Here is a 20,778-nt window from a genome sequence, read left to right as displayed (position 1 = left end):
CCCGACCTCAGGTGATCCACCTGCCTCGGCCTCCCAAAATGCTGGGATTACAGGCGTGAGCCACCTCGCCTGGCCGGATCTCTTTTATATGCATTATCTTTATGTCACTGCTTTGCCTTTTCTCTGGGCCAAGTCATGGTGAAACAAGAAAGCTACAAGCTCTAAATGGTAATTTTTTAAATTTTGTTTTGTTTATTACTTCTTCTTTTCATACCCGTGGCATTCCACTACATTGTGAGCTTTCCCTTGGAAGGCTCTGGACTCTATCCAAGCTTATGATGATTCCCACAGTGAATTTCATACCTAGCGTGGAGCTATGCAAGAAGCCACCAGAGGGCCCCAAGTGGCAGCAACTGGCCGAAGGAGGTGCAGCCAGCTAAGACTGTCCACGTTTTGGCAGACAACCGGTTTTCCCACTTCTGGGTCTGTTCAAAAAGCAAACGTTAAGGGTGGGTACATAATCCACAAGCCAGAAAGTTGTGCACAGCTCCAGTGTTGAGATGGGTAGGGCCAAGATGACCAGTGTGAAACTCTCAGATAGAAAGGAGCCACCATGCATATTAAATGAGGGGCAACAAACATTTCAAACCATTAGATAACATTTTCTCCCAACTCAAAGATCCCAAAAATGAATAGGAGGCATGGAAGTAGATGTGCCAATGGGGAGGGATGAGGAGTGAACATGAATATTATTTGAATAGACTTTATCTCTTAATTCTTGCAACATGCATTCTTGATTACCTACTGTGTGCCAAACAAGATTTTGTAGAATATTGCAAAAATGACCATAAATTCCTCTTGATAATGTGACTTCGCACCTGCTCCTATGAAAAGATGAAGTCTGTATCTGTATCCCTTAAATTTTTTTGTTTGTTTGTTTGTGGGTTTTTTGGTTTGTTTATGGGTTTTTTTGTTTTGTTTTGTTTTTGTTTGTTTTTTTGAGATGAAGTCTCACTATGTTGCCCAGGCTGGACTGCAATGGCACGATCTCGGCTCACTGCAACCTCCACCTCCTGGGTTCAAGCAATTCTTCTGCCTCAGCCTCCCAAGTAGCTAGGATTACAGGTGCCTGCCACTATGACCGGCTAATTTTTGTATTTTTCGTACAGATGGGGTTTTACCATGTTGGCCAGGCTGGTCTCAAACTTCTGACCTCAGGTGATCCGCCTGCCTCGGCCTCCCAAAGTGCTGAGATTACAAGTGTGAGCCACCATGCCCGGCCTCTCCCCTTTAAATTTGATCTTGGCCTTGTAACTTGCTTTGGCCAATGGGACATTAGTAAATGTGATGCAGTCAGAGGTTTGGTAATAACCTATGCATCAGGACTTGCATCACTTGCTGCTCTATGGAGTTGAGACCACCAAGTAAAGCATCCTGGGCTAGCCTACCGGAGGATCAGAGACCATGTGGAACATAAATGAATCATCCCAGTTGAGCCCTGTCTGCAGATCAACCAGCCTGCCAACTTCCAGACACATGAGTAAAGCCATCCTAGACGATATCCAACCCCAGTCAGGCTGACATAGACCATAAGAATTGTACAGATAATCCACAGAACTGTGATAAATAATAAAGATGTTTGTAATTTTAATACATAAAGGTGGGAAGTTTTATGCAGCAAAAGATAACTGATAAATCATTCTAAAGAGGATACACTGATTAATGAGAAAAGAATCCCTGCTCTCAAGCAGCCAGTCTACTGTCCATTGGGGAAGAGTAACAGGTAATCAACTAAGTAAATACCATCAAATGTCCATCTAAGGGCAAAGGACACTACCTGCTCTAGAGCACCAAAGAAGATTTTCCACAGGTGATATCATTTGAGCTGGGCTTTGAGTAGAACCTGAATCTTCTACGACTGAGCCTGAACCTCCTTCCGTTCTGTCCTGCTGCCTGGACATTACAGCACCTATGCTTGTGTCTGATCTTGGCTGGTAGCCAGAGGCAAGCCAACCTGAGACATCACCTCCATCTTTCTGGTGGTGACTGCTCTCTCCCCTCCCCTCAGAATTACTAAAATTGAGAAAATGCACCTAGATAACTAAATAGATGTTGAAGATCTATAGTCCCAAAAGGTGGGGAGAGGAGAGTTTCTCATCAAACTCTCCGTGGTTTACGGGAATGATCTATGCCTGTTTCAGCCTCGGTGTTAAGAGAACATTTGAAAAAGCCCTGTCCTGCTTATTTTCATCCGTCGTCTTCCCTGTGCCCCCCAATTCTCACGTCCTGGTCTGCTCTTTCTGTATGTTACTTTCTATCTGCTGGACTTCCAGAAGATATTTCACGAGCACAAGTCCACTCAGATGGAGGAAAGGCTGGTGGTCCACACCCAGATCCCATAGCCTACAGAGTCCCTGTTGGGCAATAGGACACCCACAGCCTGTGCAGGGGTCCACAGTCCACTTTGCCAGAGGATGGGTTGTCATTTCCACCCTGAACTCTCTGTTTCATCAGCAAACCCAAAGGACTTCCAATGATCCATTCTGAGTGTTGGCAATGTGATCATCCTCTCTGGAAACATTTTTCTCCCACCCTGCTCCAATATCAATCACCCCACCCATCCTTGAAGTTTAAATTTATCTTCTCTGTTATTAAGAAAAGTTTACACTCATTCTCTAAAGATAAGCCCCTACTGTGTAAGATGATAGGGTTAATTTTATTACTCAAACCAATCTGGCTAAAGTTAAATCTTGGAAAGAAAAACTAAATTTAGCAACATTGATGTAACCAACAAAACTAAGCTAGGGAGACTCGTTAGTAATTATTGGCAACACTAAAGACTACTACATGTTAGCTTTATGTCTGAGTGGTGGTGATATTAAAATTTCTTAAGTGGTTTGGAACTGATTTTTTAATACACACATACGCACACACACATGACTTCCTTCCCCCCATTTAACTTACTATTTATTTAACTTCTGGAGATTGCTAGTGAGTCAAGGAACATAGAAAATCCTTCCTCCTTTCCTTCATTGAGTGCTTACTAAGGATTTTACATGAGATTATCTCATTTAATCCTTACAATGACCCTGTGATGTTTACACTGTCATTGTCTCCATTTTCAGATAAGGAAACAGACTCAGAGACATTAAATAACTTGTTAAAGATCAAACGTGTAGTGAAGGATGGATCCAGGATGCAAACATTTGTGCATCAAAGCTCCTCACTGCATTGTAGGGCCCAAGGGAGGCCACTGAATGGTGGTTATCAAAATGTAAAATAGGGAGGAGGTAGAGCAAGGTGGTAGAAAGCTCCACTGATCTGTCCTGTCCCCCAACCGCCGCTGCAAGGACAGCAATTTAACAATTATGTACACAAAAAAAAGCACCTTCATAAGAACCAAAAAACGTGGGCACTCACAGTACCTGGTTTTAACTTCGTATGGCTGAAAGAGGCACTAAAGAGGTAAAAGAAAAAACAGCCTTGAATCAACCGTGCCACCCCTCCCCCACCCCCAGCAGGGGCCCATGGTGCCCAGAGTATCTCTGGGCTCTGGGGAAGGGAGAACCCAGTAATTGTGAGGCATTGACTAGGTGCTGCCCTTGTTATATCAGACAGGAAAACCAGACCAAACTCAGTTGACACCCGCCCACAGAGGGAGCATTTAAACCAGCCCTAGCCAGAGGGGAATCACGGATCCCAGAGGTCAGAACTCTAGTTCCCACAGGCCTCACCACCATGGGCTAAATGCTGTGGGGCTTTAAATAAACTTGAAAGGCAGTCTAGGCCACAAGGACTACAACTCCTAGGAGACTCCTAGTACTGAATTGGACCCAGAGACAGTGGACTGGGGGAGCAGGAGACATACTGAGACACCAGTTGGGGTGACTAAGGGAGTGCTTGGCATCATCCCTTTCCTAACCCCAAGATGCACAGCTTGTGGCTCCAGAATAGACCTCCTCCTTTTGCTTGAGGTGAGGAGAGGGAATAGTGGGGAGGACTTTGTCTTATATCTTAGATACCAACTCAGCCACAGAAGAATAGGGCATGGGTCAGAGTCATGACGCTGCCTTTCCAGGCCTTAGCTCTTGGGCATTTCTAGACATACCCTGGGCCAGAAGGGAACCCACTGCCTTGAAGGAAAGGACCCAGTCCTGGCAGCATTCATCACCTGCTCACTGAAGAGCCCTTGTGCCCTGAATAAACATCAGTCATACCCAGATACTACATCAAGGGCCTTGGGTGAGACTCTGAGACCTGCTGACTTTAGTTACCAGCTCAGCCACAGGGGTAGAGCACCAAGTAGGCTCTTGGGGTCCCCAATTCCAGGACTTGGCTCTTGGATGGCATTTCTGGACCTGTCCTGGGCCAGAGGGTAGCCCACTGCCTTGAAGGCTGAGTCCCAGGCCAGGCAGCATGCACCAAAAGCTGACTGAAGAGCCCTCAGGACTTAAGGGAACATCGGCAGTAGTCTGGCATTACTCCCTGTGGGCCTGAGGTGGCAGTGGCCATAGGGTGAGGCTCCCCTACCTTTGGAAAGGGGAGGGAAGAGTGAAAAGGACTGTGTCTTGTGGTTCGGGTGCCAGCTCAGCCACAGTACAATAAAGCACCAGGTAGACTTCTTAGGTTTTTGATTCTAGTCCCTGGCTATCAGACAGATGGCACCTCTGGACCCGCATACGGCCTGGGGGAACTCTCCACATTAAAGGGAAAAATACAGACCTGAATGGCTTGCCACCTGCTGATTAAAGAGCCCCAGGGCCTTGAACGAACACAGGCAGTAGCCAGGGAGTGGTTACAGGAGGCCTCCAGCAAGACCCAGTGCTATGCTGGCTTCAGGTCGGACCCAGTGCAGTCATAGTGATGGTGGTCACAAGGGTGCTTGTATCACTCCACCCCCAGCTTCATGTGGCTCAGAACAGACAGAGAGACTCTGTTTGGGAGAAAGTAAGGGAAGAGAACAAGAGTCTCTATCTGGTAATCCAGAGAATTCTCCCAGATCTTGTCCAAGATGATCAAGGTGGTACCTCTGTCAGTCTGCAACAACCACAGTGTTGCTGGGCTTGGGTTGTGCCCTGAAGCAGATACAGCTTAGATCACAACACCCAAGCCCTTTCAAATATCTGGAAAGCCTTCCAAAGAATGATGGATACAAACAAGTCCGGACAGTGAAGACTGCAAAAAATACCTAACTCTTCAATGCCCAGAAACTGAAGAGCATTTACCAGCATCAACACCATCCGTGAAAACATGACCTCACCAAATGAACTAAATAAGGCACCAGGGACCAATCCTGGAGATACAGAGATACGTGAACTTTCAGTCAGAGAATTGAAAATAGTTGTTTTGAGGAAATTCATAGAAATTCAAGAAAACATAGAGAAGGAATTCATCAGATAAATTTAACACAGATATTGAAATCATAAAAAAGAATCAATCAGAAATTCTGGATCTGAAAAATTCTATTGCCATACTGAAGAATGCATCAGAGTCTTTTAATAATAGAATCAATCAACCAGAAGAAAGAATTAGTTAACTTAAAGATAGGCTGTTTCAAAATACACAGCCAGAGGAGACCAAAAAAAAGGATAAAAAATAATGAAGCACACCTACAGGATCTAGAAAATAGCCTCAAAAAGGTAAATCTAAGTTATTGATCTTAAAGAGGAAGTAGAGAAAGAGATACGGGTAGAAATGTTATTCAAAAGGATAATAGAGAACTTCCTAAACCTAGAGAAAGTTATCAATATCCAAGTACAAGAAGTTTATAGAACACCACGCAGATTCAACCTAAACAAGACTACCTTAAGGCATTTAATAATCAAACTCTCAAAGATCAAGTATAAAGGATCCTAGAAGCAGCAAGAGAGAAAAACAAACAAACAAAACACCATGGAGCTCCAATATGTCTGGCAGCAAGACTTTTCAGTGGAAACCTTATAGGCAAGGAGAGAGTGGCATGACATATTTAAAGTGCTGAAGGAAACACTTTCACCCTACAATAGTATATCTGGTGAAAATACACTTCAAACATGAACAAGAAATAAAGACTTTCCCAGACAAACAAAAATTGAAGGATTTTATCAACATCAGACCTGTCCTACTGTGTCCGGAATTGGTGGGTTCTTGGTCTCACTGACTTCAAGAATGAAGCAGTGGACTCTCGCGGTGAGTGTTACAGTTCTTGAAGGCGGCGTGTCTGGAGTTTGTTCCTTCTGATGTTCATGTGTTGGGAGTTCCTTCCTTCTGGTGGGTTCGTGGTCTCGCTGGCTCAGGAGTGAAGCTGCAGACCTTCACGGTGAGCGTTACAGCTCTTAAGGCGGCGGGTCTGGAGTTGTTCCTTCCTCCCACTGGGCTCGTGGTCTCGCTGGCTCAGGAGTGAAGCTGCAGACCTTCCCGGTGAGTGTTACAGCTCTTAAGGGGGCGCCTCTGGAGTTGTTCATTCCTCCCGGTGGGCTCATGGTCTCGCTGGCTTCAGGAGTGAAGCTGCAGACCTTCACAGTCAGTGTTACAGCTCATAAAGGCAGTGTGGATCCAAAGAGTGAGCAGTAGCAAAATTTATTGCAAAGAGCGAAAAAACAAAGCTTCCACAGTGTGGAAGGGGACCCAGCAGATTGCTGCTGCTGGCACCGACAGCCTGCTTTTATTCTCTTATCTGGCCCCACCCACATCCTGCTGATTGGTAGAGCCCAGTGGTCTGTTTTGACAGGGTGCTGATTGGTGCATTTACAATCCCTGAGCTAGACACAAAGGTTCTCCACGTCCCCACCAGATTAGCTAGATACAGAGTGTCCACACAAAGGTTCTCCAAGGCCCCACCAGAGTAGCTAGATACTGAGTGTGGACTGGTGCATTCACAAACCCTGAGCTAGACACAGGGTGCTGATTGGTGTGTTTACAAACCTTGAGCTAGATACAGAGTGCCGATTGGTGTGTTTACAATCCCTGAGCTAGACATAAAGGTTCTCGGAGGCCCCACCAGGGTAGCTAGATACAGAGTGTCCATTGGTGTATTCACAAACCCTGAGCTAGACACAGGGTGCTGATTGGTGTGTTTATAAACCTTGAGCTAGATACAGAGTGCCGATTGGTGTATTCACAATCCCTGAGCTAGACATAAAGGTTCTCCACATCCCCACCAGACTCAGGAGCCCAGCTGGCTTCACCCAGTGGATCCCCCAAGGGGGCTGCAGGTGGAGCTGCCTGCCAGTCCCACACCCTGGGCCCGCACTCCTCAGCCCTTGGGTGGTCGATGGGACTGGGCGCCCTGGAGCATGGGGCCATGCTCATCGGGGAGGCTCCTGCCGCACAGGAGCCCATGGAGGGGGTGGGAGGCTCAGGCATGGCAGGCTGCAGGTCCCAAACCCTGCCGCGGGAAGGCAGCTAAGGCCTGGTGAGAAATCAAGCGCAGTGCCAGTGGGCTGGCCTTGCTGGGGGACCCATTACACCCTCCGCAGCCGCTGGCCCGGGTGCTAAGCCCCTCATTCCCTGGTCCGCAGGGCCGGCAGGCTGCTCCGAGTGCGGGGCGGCCAAGCCCAAGCCCACGCCCACCGGGAGCTCCAGCTGGCCTGCAAGTGCCGTGCGCAGCCCCGGTTCCCGCTCGCGCCTCTCCCTCCACACCTCCCTGCAAGCTGAGGGAGTTGGCTCTGGCCTTGGCCAGCCCAGAAAGGGGCTCCCACAGTGCAGCGGTGGGCTGAAGGGCTCCTCAAGTGCGGCCAAAGTGGGAGCCCAGGCAGAGGAGGCGCCGAGAGCGAGCGAGGGCTGTGAGGACTGCCACCACGCTGTCACCTCTCACTACCAGAAATGCTAAAGGGAGTACTTCAATCAGAAAGAAAAGGACATTAATGAGCAATAAGTAATCACCTGAAGGTACAAAACTCACTGGTAATAGTAAATACACAGAAAAACACAGACTATTATAACTCTGTAACTGTGGTGTGTGACCTACTTTTATCCTAAATAAAAGGACTAAACAATGAACCGATCAAAAATAATAACAACTTTTCAAGACTTAGTACAATAAAATATAAACAGAAACAATGAAAAATTAAAAAGCAGGGGGATGAAGTTAAGGCATAGAGTTTTTATTAGTTTTCTTTCTTTGTTTTTGTTCGTTTGTTTGTTTATGCAGTGTTCATCTGTTATCAGGTTGAAATAATGGGTTATAAGATAGTATTTGCAAGCCTCATGGTAACCTCAAACCAAAAAACATACAATGGATACACACACACACAAAAGCAAGAAACTAAAGCATATCAAAAGATAAAAAATCACTTTCACTAAAGGAAGACAAGAAAAAAAAAGAAGGAAGAGAAAACCACAACCAGAAAACAAGTAACAAAATGGCAAGAGTAAATCCTTACTTATCAATAATAACATTGAATGTAAATGGACTAAACTCTCCAATCAAAAGACATAAACTGGCTGAATGAATAAAAAAACAAGACCCACTGATCCGTTGCCTATAAGAAAATGACTTCACCTATAAAAGCATACATAGGTTGAAAATAAAGGGATGAAAAAATATATTCCATGCCAATGGAAATCAAAAAAAAGCAGGAGTAGCTATACTTATATCAGACAAAATAGATTTTAACACAAAAACTATAAGAAGAGACAAAGGATCACTATATAATGATCAAAAAGTCAATTCAGCAAGAGGATACAACAATTGTAATTATATGTGCAGCAAACACTGGAACGCCCAGATATATAAAGCCAATATTATTAGAGCTAAAGAGAGAAATAGATACCAATAGTTAGAGACTTCAACATCCAACTTGCTGCATTGGACAGATCTTCCAGACAGAAAATTAACAAAGAAATGTAGGACTTAATCTGTGCTATAGACCAAGTAGATCTAACAGGTATTTATGGAATATTTCATCCAATGGCTTAAGAATACACATCCTTTTCCTCAGCACATGGATCATTTTCAAGGATAGACCATATGTTAGGTCACAAAAGAAGTCTTAAAACATTCCAAAAAACTGAAATAATACCAAGCAGCTTCTCTCACCACAATGGAATAAAACTTGAAATCAACAACAGAGGAAATTTGGAAACTATACAAACACACGGAAATTAAACAGTATGCTCCTTAATGACCAGTGGGTCAGTGAAGAAATTAAGAAGAAAATTTAAAAATCCTTGAGACAGATGATACGGTAACACAACATACTACAATCTATGGGATACAGCAAAAGCAGTACTAAAAGGGAAGTTTATAGCTATAAGAGCCTACATCGAAAATAGGGAAAACTTCAAATAAACAATCTAACAATGCATCCAGCTGGGAACGGTGGCTCACACCTGTAATCCTAGCACTTTGGGAGGCCAAGGTGGGTAGATCACTTGAGGTCAGGAGTTCAAAACCAGCCTGGCCAACATGGTGAAACCCCATATCTAGTAAAAATACAAAAAAATTAGCCGGGTATGGTGGTGGGTGCCTGTAATCCCAGCTACTCGGGAAGCTGGGGCACGAGATCACTTGAACCCAGGAGATGGAGGTTGCAGTGAGCCAAGATTGTGCCACTGCACTCCAGCCAGGGCAACAGAGCGAGACTCCATTTCAAAAAACAAACAAAATGCAGCTTAAAGAACTAGAAAAGCAAGAGTAAACCAAACCCAAAATTAGTAGAAGAAAAGAAATAATAAAGATCAGAGCAGAAATAAATGAAATTGAAATGAAAAAACAATATAAAAGATCGATAAAACAAAACGTCGGTTTTTTTTTAAAAAGTTAAACAAAATTGACAAACCAATAGCCAGATTAAGAAAAATAGAGAGAAGATCCAAATAAATAAAATCAAAAATGAAAAAAGAGACATTACAACTGATACTGCAGAAATACAAACGATCATTAATGGCTGCTATGAGCAACTATATGCCAATAAATTGGAAAATCTACAAGAAATGGACAAATTCCCAGACACATACGATCTACCAAGATTGAACCAGGAAGAAATCCAAAACCTGAAGAGACCAATAACAAGTAATGAGATCAAAGCAATAATAAAAAGTCTCCAGGTAAAGGAAAGATTTGGACCCTATGGCTTAACTGCTGAATTCTACTAAACATTTAAAGAAGAACTAATACCAATCCTACTCAAACTATTCCAAAAAACAGAAGAGGAGGGGCTACTTCCAAACTCATTGACTATTATAGAAGTTCAGTATTACCCCGACACCAAAACCAAACAAAGATACATTAAAAAAAAAAAAAGAAAGAAAAGAAAAAAAAAGTAAATTACAAGCCAACATCCTTTTGTGTGCTTGCTCTGGGTGATGGTGATTTCCACGGTCTCTGTTTTGTAGTTGTGAGTTTGGCTTTGCCTTGTTTTAAAACAAGCATAACGTTTATTATAATCGATCACTGTCTTGTTTGCTTGTTTACTGTCTGTCTTCCTACTAAACGAAAGACAGACTCCTTGAAAATGGAACCACGGTCCATCCTATTCATTGTTAAATCTGCAGCACCTTATATAGAATAGGCATGGGTTAGGTAAGTATTAAAATGATGAATAAATGACATGGCAAAACCCCATCTCTTTTTTTTTTTTAATTTTTTTCTCGAGACGGAGTTTTGCTCTGTCGTCCAGGCTGGAGTGCAATGGCATGACCTCGGCGCACTGCAACCTCCGCCTCCTGGGTTCAAGCGATTCTCCTGCCTCAGCCTCCTGATTTGCTGGGATTACAGGCGCATGCCACCATGCCTGGCTAATTTTTTGTATTTTTAGTAGAGATGGGGTTTCAACATGTTGCCCAGGCTGGTCTCTAACTCCTGACCTCAGGTGATCTGCCCACCTCGGCCTCCCAAAGTGTCGTGATTACAGGCATGAGCCACTGCACCCGGCCACAAAACCCCGTATCTACAAGAAATACAAAAATTAGCTGGGCATGGTGGTGTATGCCTGTAGTCCCAACTACTCAGGAGGCTGAGGTTGGAGGATCGCTTGAGCCCGGGAGGTGGAGGTTGCAGTGAACTGTGATTATGCCACTGCACTTCAGCCTGGGTGACACTGAGAACCTGTCTCAAAAAATAAAAATAAAATAAAATAATAAATGAATAAGTGCAACAGGGGAGGGGAAATTATTTTCAACTTGAGAAAAAGTCTTTTGGGCATCAGAAGAGAGAGATATTTCATTTGATATTCAGAGGAAGAGAGAAGCTCCCAGTGCTGATTTTAAGCAGCACTAAGAGGTAGTGTGGAGAGTACCTTGGCCCCCATGAGTTTCATAAGCAATCTGTGCAGTCATCCCAAACAAACATGCAATCAAAGTTCAGTGCTGGTGCTTGCTCTGCAAAAGCAGCTTCAGGACGCAATTTTGTTAATGCCAGTCCCATTCTTTTTGTTACTCACATCAAAAATATTGGAGTCTTCCTTGATTCCTCTCTCTTTTATACCCCACCTCAAGTTCATCAGCAGATCCTCTTGGCTTTATCTTTAAAAGTATCCAGAATTCAGTCACTTTTCACCATCTCTTTCACTACCACCCTGGTTTAAGCCACTACAGACTGACACCTGGGTCACTGCAACACCCTCCTGGATTATTGTAATAGCCTCCTAACTGATATCCCTTGCACCCCTTCAATCTGCTCGCAAAAAAAAAAAAAAAATGGCCAGAGACATCTTGTCGAAATGTTTAAGTCATGTCATTCCTCGGCTCAGAACCCTCCATGATTTCTCATCTCTCTTAAAGTAAAATCCAAAGTTGTTACAATAGCCTACAAGATCCCACCTACCCACTCCATCCCGCTTTCATTACCTCTTTAACCACATCTCTGGTGTGACCATGTAATTTATCATCCAAACCAGGATATCTCTTTTTATTTTATTTTATTTTTTTTTTGAGATGGAATTTTGTTCTTGTCACCCAGGCTGGAGTGCAATGGTGCGATCTCTGCTCACTGCAACCTCCACCTCCCGGGTTCAAGTGGTTCTCTTGCCTCAGCCTCCCAAGTAGCTGGGACTATAGGTACATGCCACCAAGCTCGGCTAATGTTTGTATTTTTAGTAGAGATGGGGTTTCACCATGTTGGCCAGGCTGGTCTCTAACTCCTGACCTCAGGTGATCTGCCCACCTCGGCCTCCCAAATTGCTGGAATTTTAGGTGTGAGACACTGAGCATGGCCTATTTTATTTCATTTTTAGGGTTGTTTCCCAGGCTGGCCTCAATTGATCCTCCTATTTCAGCCTCCCGAGTAGTTGGGTCTACAAGTGTGCACCACCTCACTCAGCTGCAGGATACTTTTAATAATGAAGGGAGGCACCATTAGTAATTATGCCAGGGCAATAGGCACAAACCAGGAGAATCCGTTCTCCTTTGTGTGCTCCCAGATAGCCATATGACCTCATTGCCATTCCTAAAACACCCCAGGTACTCTCCTGCCTCAGGACCTTTGCACTTCTTGCCCCTCTGCTCAGAGTTTCTTACCCAAGACCTACATGAGTTGTGTTCCCTCATCTTGTTCAGCCCTTTGCCCAAATGTCACTTTCTAGGTGAGGCCCTCTCTGATCACCCAATCTAAAATTGCGACCTTCCCCCAGCTGAAACTCTCCATTACCCTTGCCTGGATTTTCTCTATACCACTTTTTACTAACAGATACTTGATATATTTGTTTTGTTTATTGTCTGTCTCCCCCAGCCCCTCCAGATCATAAATTCCATAAGAACAGAGATTGTAGTAAGTTTTCTACCCTAATATATTCCCAGCATGGAGAACAGTTTCTAGCATATATTAGATGCTCAATAAATATTTTCTGAACAAATGATTTTTTTTAAACATGACCTGCACTCCCTTCCAAATCACTGGCAGGCCATACATGCCTCCTGTATAGAAATTCTGAGCAGGTGGCATTTGAACTGGGCCTTACAAGCCACTGTTCACCCCACCCAGGGAACATGGTAGCTGGATTATGCTCTGTTGGGCCACATCTGCATCCCAGGATTCTGCAGCAGCTCATTGGCTGGGCAGCCTCCATTGTGAGGTAGCTCTGGTTTCTTCCTTGCCAAAGACAGACAAGCACTGAGCCTGGCCCCACATCCAGGCACTAGGACCTCCAATCCAATGGTGCCTTCTTCCTCCCAGTCACACTGTTCACTTTGCCCTACAGCAGCAAGGGCTAAACTAGGAGAGGCCAAAAGCCCAGGCAAGTCCTTGTCGGGCAAGCAATTGCGAGCAAACTGAGGACCATCCTGACTGAGATGGGTCTTTCATAAGTTCCCCAAGAGCCAAGTGAGGCATCATCAACATCAGCCTCTCCTGCCACCACTGCTTCCCTGATTCATGCACTTCAGGCTTCAGCCAGCAGCACTCATCCTTGGGGTTAGGAGCCAGCATCTCAGGTCGGCAGCCATGGTTTCTCTGGAGAAAGACCCATCAGAGGCTCATTCAGAGCCTTAACCCTGAGCCTCCGCCACCTACCCACCGTGTCGAAGATGTCATTGCTTGGAAGGGACTACAACAGTGAGCTGAACTCCTTGGACAACGGATCTCAGTCACCCTCGGAGAGCAGCAGTAGCATTACTTCAGAGAATGTCCATCCTGCTGGAGAAGCTGGACTATCGTAAGTGGCCGCAATGCCTTTCCAGGCTTGAGGTCAAGCACTGCTGTTTTTGCAGCTCTGGGCTATGTCTTCCTTCATCTATCTCCTTAACACGCTTATTCCATTAACAGGATATGCATGGATAAAAGACGAAACCTTCAGAATCTAAGGAGGTCAATCCCTGTGGCTCTGGCTACTAGCCCTGTTTCCCAGTTTTTACGAAGAACCCAGCTAGAGCAGCCACCCTCAACGTGAGCAGCTTGTCTCCAGGAACAGTTTCCTATCTCAGGCTGTCTGCCCTTTCCTTCCTCCCTTTCTTTCTTCCAGTCTCTGGCTGCCTTCTTCTCCTCACACATCTGCCATTATTCTCTCTGCCTCTTCTCCCCAACCCCCCATGCCATCCATCCAGAAAACAAAAGGTGCTAACTCCATGTCTCCACCTTTACTGCCCCAAACTCAGACACATGGAACTCTTCTCTCTTGTTTTTAAATTTAATTTAATTTAATTTAATTTTAAGCTCCAGGATACATGCACAGGACAGGCAGGTTTGTTACATAGGTAAACGTGTGTCATAGTGGTTTGCTGCACCTATCAACCCATCACCTAGGTATTAAGCCCCACATACCTTAGCTATTTATCCTGATGCTCTCCCTTCCCCTGCCCCGCGTCCCCAACCAGCCCCAGTGTGTGTCTTTTTCTCCTCCCTGTGTCCATGTGTTCTCATTGTTCAGCTCCCACTTACAAGTGAGAACATGCAGTGTTTGCTTTTCTGTTCCTTTGTTAGTCTGCAGAGTATACTGGCTTCCAGCTCCATCCATGTCCCTGCAAAGGACATGATTTCGACAGAACCCTTCTTCTAGGACTTACTGTCAATCACATTGCTATCTGGTAATCATCAGATCGGTAATAACTGTGGGCACAAAGAGATTATCAATGACAATCCCCAGTGTTGATAAGGATATCAGGAAATGCCCTCTCTCATCTTTTTGGGAAGAATTAAATTGGTATCTTTCTAGATGGCAATGTTGCATGTCAAATCCTAAAATGTCATTTGTATAAAACATACAAATATTTATTTGGCAAATGCTGTCTGAAAGTATACAACTCGTGCACACACACAAAACTGACAGCAGTGGTTGCCTCTGGGGAAGAGAATTTGGAGGCTGAGAGAAAAGAGGTTTATATTTGTTTCATAAGGATTTGGATTATTCTGTTTTATCTTTTGAATTTTGTACTGTAAGTATTACAATCTAGTTTTTTTTTAAGTATAATGAAATATAAATAAATATACCCTTTGATTAATAATACCCCTTCTAGGAATTTTTTCTAATGAAATAATAGCACAAGAGTGCATAATTTTTATCAAAGCACTTGTTATAATGTAACCACTCAATGGGTTCACCTTGCCCACTGCCTAGACAGAGACGATTTATCAAGACAGGGGAATTGCAATGGAAAAAGAGTAATTCACACAGAACCTGCTGGGCAAGAGACCGGAGGTTTTGTGGGTTTTTTTCAGACGGAGTCTCGCTCTGTCGCCCAGGCTGGAGTGCAGTGGCGCGATCTCAGCTCACTGCAAGCTCGAGACCAGAGTTTTATTATCACTCAAATTGGTCTCCCTGAGCATTCGGGAATTAGAGTTTTTAAAGATAATTTGGTGGGTAGGAGCTTGGGAAGTGGGGAGTGCTGATTGATCAGGTTGGAGATGGAATCACAGGGGCTCGAAGTGAGTTTTTCTTGCTGTTTTCTGTTCTTGGGCGAGATGGCAGAACTGGTTGAGCCAGATGACCGGTCTGGGTGGTTTCAGATGGTCCATCAGAGTGCAGGGTCTGCAAAATAACTCAAGCACTGATCTTAGGTTTTACAATGTGATGTTATCCCCAGGAACAATTTGGGGAGGTTTAGACTCCTGGAGTCAGAGGCTGCATGACCCCTAAACTGTAATTTCCAATCTTATAGCTAATTTGTTAGGCCTGCAAAGGCAGAATTGTCCCCAGGCAAGAAGTGGGTCTTTTTGGGAAAGGGTTGATATCAATAGTCAAACCATGAAGTGAATTCCTTCCCAAAGTTAGTTCAGCCTATGTCCAGGAATAAACAAGGACATCTTAAAGGTTAGAAGCAAGATGGAGTTGGTTAGGTCTGATTTCTTTCACTGTCATAATTTCCTCAGTTATAATTTTGCAAAGGCAGTTTCAATAATATTGAAAACTTGGAAACATTAAGAGAAAGGTTAACACATGGAACAAACATACAGTAGAATATGATACAGTCATTACAGGTGACGGGGGAAATCTATGGACATGGAAAGTGTGTAGCACATTTATTCATACAGAAAATTAGTTGAGGATCCAGCTTGTATAGCGGTTCTCTTTATGTAAAATTCGGTGCATTTAGAGCAAATAACGATGCCCAGAGGAGTGCTAATTATAATGTGTGGTTATTTTCAATTGGTGGCATTTTGGAATTTCCTTTTATAATAGCAATTGTATAGTTTTCAAGAAAAAATATAAACCCAATTTTTTAAGTCTCAGGGGAGCTTGCAACATCTATTTATGCTTCAAGGTCCAGATGGGTAATGCTGTCAGCTAAGGCACAGTGGTTCCTCCAAAACCTTGTCTCACCTTTCCCACAATATCTGATTCAAATAGGGGCAAGACATTGATGCTGTCATGGGAAAGAAGTGAGAGACAAAGGAAAAAAGAGCAGAGGGTGGGAAATGGGACCACATCTTTTGGAGAAATTACTACTAAAGAATTGACAAATTACAGTTATCAAGAAATAAAAGTTATCTCTTGGAAGTAAAGGTACAATGGGTGCCCCACCCCCATCCTTAGGTGAATAGACTGCCCTAACAGAAGTTAGGTCAATAGACTTCACTCAATAGACTGAAGTCACAGAAGTCCCCAACAGTCCACCTGTTCTCTCAACCCAACCCTCTCTCAGGTCAGCATTGAAATGCAAAGACCTGGTACAGCTTCTTCCAAGCCCCTTGCCACGACTCCCTAATGGATAAGACAAAGAGACGTGAGCACTGTCTCTGCTGGACTCACTTGGGCAGTTGGTTTTGGCTCTCCTGGCCACCTGAAGACAATTTAAGTGTGGCACAAGGGCATTCTCTGTCTTAGCCTGAAACTTCGTCTGTATCTCCCAATGGCATCTTCAAGGTACCCTTTTATTCTTGGGTGGAGGGTGGAAGGGGCACTTCAACTTGCTTAAACCAGCCCATGCTTGCCTTTTTCCTATCATCCCAGTTCTTCTTCCTCTTGAAGGATGCACTTTCTAACAAGTGAGCACCATGAAGGCCAAACCAAAGGTGGCAGTGATGATGATGATCATGATGATGATGAGACAATAATATGATGATGATGATGCTCACATCTGTGAAGCACTTAATGATTCCATGATTCATCATGTTGTTACCTCTTTTGAGTCTTACAGCTTCCCTGGGACATAGGCAAGACTAGAATTGTTCTCCCTTTTTTGGCAGTGAAACAGGATCTAAGCAGCTAAGGGCTTCCCAAAGTAGTAACCAAACACAGTAGGTTAGCGGCAGAGCTAAAACTCAGAATTAAGTGCTCCTACCTCTGGGTTCAATGCTTACACATGTACTTTTTATTTAAGTTCCTTTTTGATTCTGTTCTCATGATCCTGCTCCCACCTTTCCTAGCCAATCCACGTCAGGATTGGAGATGCCTGGGCAGGAGCTGCCAGCACAGGTATGAAGAATATTTAGAACTCTAGGCCCTAGCACACTGCTGGGACCATCATAAGTACTCTATATGCATAGTAACAATTGTTATTAAATTATTAAATTTTACCCAGTGCATAATGTGGATATATTACATGGCAATTCATGGAGAGAGAGCTATATATATCACATGCAGCTCATTTCATATATATATAGAGAGAGAGAGAGTGCACAAGCAATTCATATTCACAATGAATATTGGTTGAACAAATGGATGAAGGAGTAAACTAAAACCAGTAAATATCCCATATATGGTAGATTTTTGTTTCTAGTGAGTGAGTTAATAAATAACCTGATGCCTCACTGTAGACTGAGGCAACTATTACTAATTTTTTCCATTGTCTATCTAACTGATAGACATGTATTAGGTCACAATAAATGTTATTTGAGAGAATAACTCATGAAAGAAATCACTGGATGAATTAATGAACCAACCAGTACTAGAGTGTTACCAAGAATGGTAGCAATTTTTATTTCCTTTAGAGCCTAGAGTGTATTAAATATTTGTTGAGTCACTTGAACTAGCACCATCCCCAGATCAGATGTTCCAGGACAGACCCCTAGAACTGAGAGTTATCTCCAAGTCCGCCTCATCAGGTTTGGCCCCTCTTCCTATCAGGCGCTCTGGAGATGCCAGAAGGAGGCTGGGCTTCTGGCCATGCTTCCCTTCCACTAACAGTACCCTCTGTCTCCCTACTCTCCCCACCACAGGATGATGCAAACTTTGATCCACTTGTTGAAATGCAACATTGGCACAGGGCTCCTGGGGCTTCCCCTGGCCATAAAGAATGCCGGCTTATTGGTAAGAGGCGTCTGTGGGATGGGAACTAGGTTTGTTCATTTGCGGAAGGGGATGATAGGTCCTGAAGGCCTTCACACTGTTATCAATGGGCAATTTGGGGGTACCCTCTGCAACTGAAAATGTGCCTGTTGGCATCAATCCCCTGGAGCCAACCTGGGTCCAACCTGAGCATCTCTGGAGGGGGCACACCATTACTCTTAAAGACTCACCATGCTTATCTGACTCTACTTTGCTACAATTCTCCCCACAGTCCTCCCCACTCCCTAGGATCACATGCAGCTCATTTCATCATTTGCATTAACAGCCCAATCCCTGCAGGCATTTGAGTGTGTGACTCCTGTTCCAAACTACATGATGGTGCATGAGAAAGTGTCTTGGACATGAGGATAGACGCCTCCACCAATCCCACCAATCCACTCTCCCCATGCCAGCCTACGTCTTTCTCTTTTCCTGTGCTGTTCTTGCCCCTTGTTTCTGTCTTTTTAAATTGCCTCGTCTCTAAAACTTTACTCTTTCCTATGATCATTAATGCCATCCTCACTTTGTATTTTTCTACCATTTATATCTACCTTACCTGGGATTCTTAAAGCACTTACGAAGATAAGATATTTATTTATTTATTTATTTATTTATTTATTTATTTATTGAGACAGAGTTTTGCTCTGTCACCCAGGCTGGAGTGCGGTGGCGCAATCTTGGCTCACTGCAACCTCCGCCTCCCAGGTTCAAGCGATTCTCCTGCCTCAGCCTCCCAAGTAGCTAGTATTACAGGTGTGGGCCACCACGCCCAGCTAATTTTTGTATTCTTTGTAGAGACAGGTTTTCATGATCTTGGCCAGGCAGGTCTCAAACTTCTGACCTCAGGTGATCGGCCCATCTCGGCCTCGCAAGGTGCTGGGATGACAGGTGTGAGCCACCTCGTCCTACTGGCATATTTATTTTTTGATAGACCCACCTTCCTCATTTAATTGAAAGCTCTGTGGGCAAAAACTGTCTGATTTCCCTCTGCACCTCCCCACAGTAGCCTCTGTAGGGACTGGCACACAGCAAGTTTCCATTAACATCTATTGAATGGAATTGATACCAAATATATAATTCCATTTCGTTGCAGTGAATCTTTTCTTATCTCCAGGCCTGGTAAGTGGCTCCCATGTCTAAAGAAGGCGAGACCCTTGCTTCCTCTGTCGTGACTTCCGATCTTCAGTGGTTCCAACCCAGAGATGGGACTCTCCCCTTTGGAGTCCTCTGGGTTGTAGAGCTTCTGCAAAAAAACATGGTCCTCAGCCAAACTATCTTTGCCAGGGTATTTGCTTTTTAAGACAATGCTTTTATTCTTTGGTGGTTGCTTCCTCAGAGTCATTAGCTGATTTCTTTACCTTTCGTCTCCCACCAGAACCTCTGGCCATGATTCATTTGAGAAATATTTATTGAGTACCTATCTACCCTGTGCATTTGTAGCCCCTGGGAATATAGAAGCAAACAAGACATGAGAGTCTCTGCTGCATGAAGCCTGCATTCCAGTGGAGTCTAGTGGTGCTCTTGATACCTCATTTGTATCTTTGTGATAGGTCACATCTATAAAGACGCAAGTGTTCAGAATAAAGGATGTGAGAGGGTCCTTCTTTATGCCCTTCTGATCACATCTGGAAGATATGATTAGTAATCAGCCCCACTTTTTAAAAGGAACTTGACAAATTAGACACACTACAGTAGTGATTCCCAACTTGGGATCATTTTGCACCAGCCCCTGCCACGCCAGCCAAAGACCTTTACAATCTCTACAGACATTTTTGGTTGCCACAATCTAGGGGAAGAGTCTCTGACACCTAGTGGTAGAGGCTCAGGAAAGCTGCTAAACATCCTATAATGCACAAGACAGCTCCTGATAACAAATAATTATCTGCCCCAAAATGTCAATAGGGTACCTGTTGATAATCTCTGTACTAGAGGAAGAGAATTGAGTCATAAGAACACCTTGGTCCTCAATTGTCTTGGAGAAAGTGACGGCCATGATGTGTCAAACGAAATAAATTTACCACAAGGGACTCTAAACTGGTAGAACTCAAGGAAAATGAGAAAATGCATGGGCTATGTGGGAAGGTAATGAGCTCTCTGTCACTGGAAGTATCCTAGCAGAAGTTGGGCAGCCACTCTACAGGGATGCTAAGAAGAGCATTCAAATTCTAGCATCTGGGAGCATGAGGACATTCAGGCTGGGTCTGTCACCCCAAAGACAGTTTTATTATGCAACAGGCCCCAGCACGCAGAATGTGAGAGGGCCAGGGAATGGGAGTGATCATTTCTGGCTCACTTCCCCCTCTCTCCTCTCCCCTCCAGGTCGGTCCTGTCAGCCTTCTGGCCATCGGGGTCCTCACTGTGCACTGCATGGTCATCCTGTTGAACTGTGCTCAACACCTCAGCCAGAGGTCAGAGGCCTGCTTATCTCTCCTCCCAGCACTGGGGTCCCTCTGAGGGTGTGTTGCGCTTCTTTTAACCACTGACCCAATTAATTCGTCCACTGCTCCAGGCCACCTTCCTACCACTCTGGATTCTATGAAGGCAAGGAGAGCGTGACAGAGAGTCCCAATTAGAGACTCTAGGCACAGATCCAACGCTGCTGCTAACAAGCTGGATGACTGTCAAATTCCTGCGTCCCCCGAGCCCAAATCTCCTTAACTGAAAGCATCGAAAGTGATAAAAGATGCAAAAGCACTATATAAATTACTCTATTTATTTG

At 44.3% G+C, this 20,778-nt stretch overlaps 1 protein-coding gene across 6 annotated transcripts in view; it reads left to right on the top strand.

The window, feature by feature from the left end:
• Positions 1 to 12,952: 12,952 nt before the first annotated feature.
• SLC36A3 (solute carrier family 36 member 3) overlaps positions 12,953 to 20,778 on the top strand; it is a 47,602-nt gene continuing 39,776 nt past the window's right edge. The window contains exons 1-4 of one of the 6 annotated variants that reach the window (XM_054487464.1): positions 12,962 to 13,511; positions 17,159 to 17,207; positions 17,951 to 18,041; positions 20,379 to 20,467. In XM_054487464.1, coding sequence (XP_054343439.1) covers positions 13,481 to 13,511; positions 17,159 to 17,207; positions 17,951 to 18,041; positions 20,379 to 20,467 — 260 coding nt within the window. In that variant the 5' untranslated portion in view covers positions 12,962 to 13,480. Of the gene's footprint in view, positions 13,512 to 13,621; positions 13,742 to 16,434; positions 16,656 to 17,158; positions 17,208 to 17,950; positions 18,042 to 20,378; positions 20,468 to 20,778 lie in introns of those variants that run through there. The other 5 variants (XM_054487462.1, XM_054487465.1, XM_054487463.1 and 2 more) reach the window with 5 other exon arrangements.

This window comes from Pongo pygmaeus, chromosome 4, assembly GCF_028885625.2.
Source record: "Pongo pygmaeus isolate AG05252 chromosome 4, NHGRI_mPonPyg2-v2.0_pri, whole genome shotgun sequence".
Taxonomy (NCBI): Eukaryota; Metazoa; Chordata; class Mammalia; order Primates; family Hominidae; genus Pongo; species Pongo pygmaeus.
Note: the sequence above shows the minus strand (reverse complement) of the source record. Positions and strands in the feature narration are given on the sequence as shown.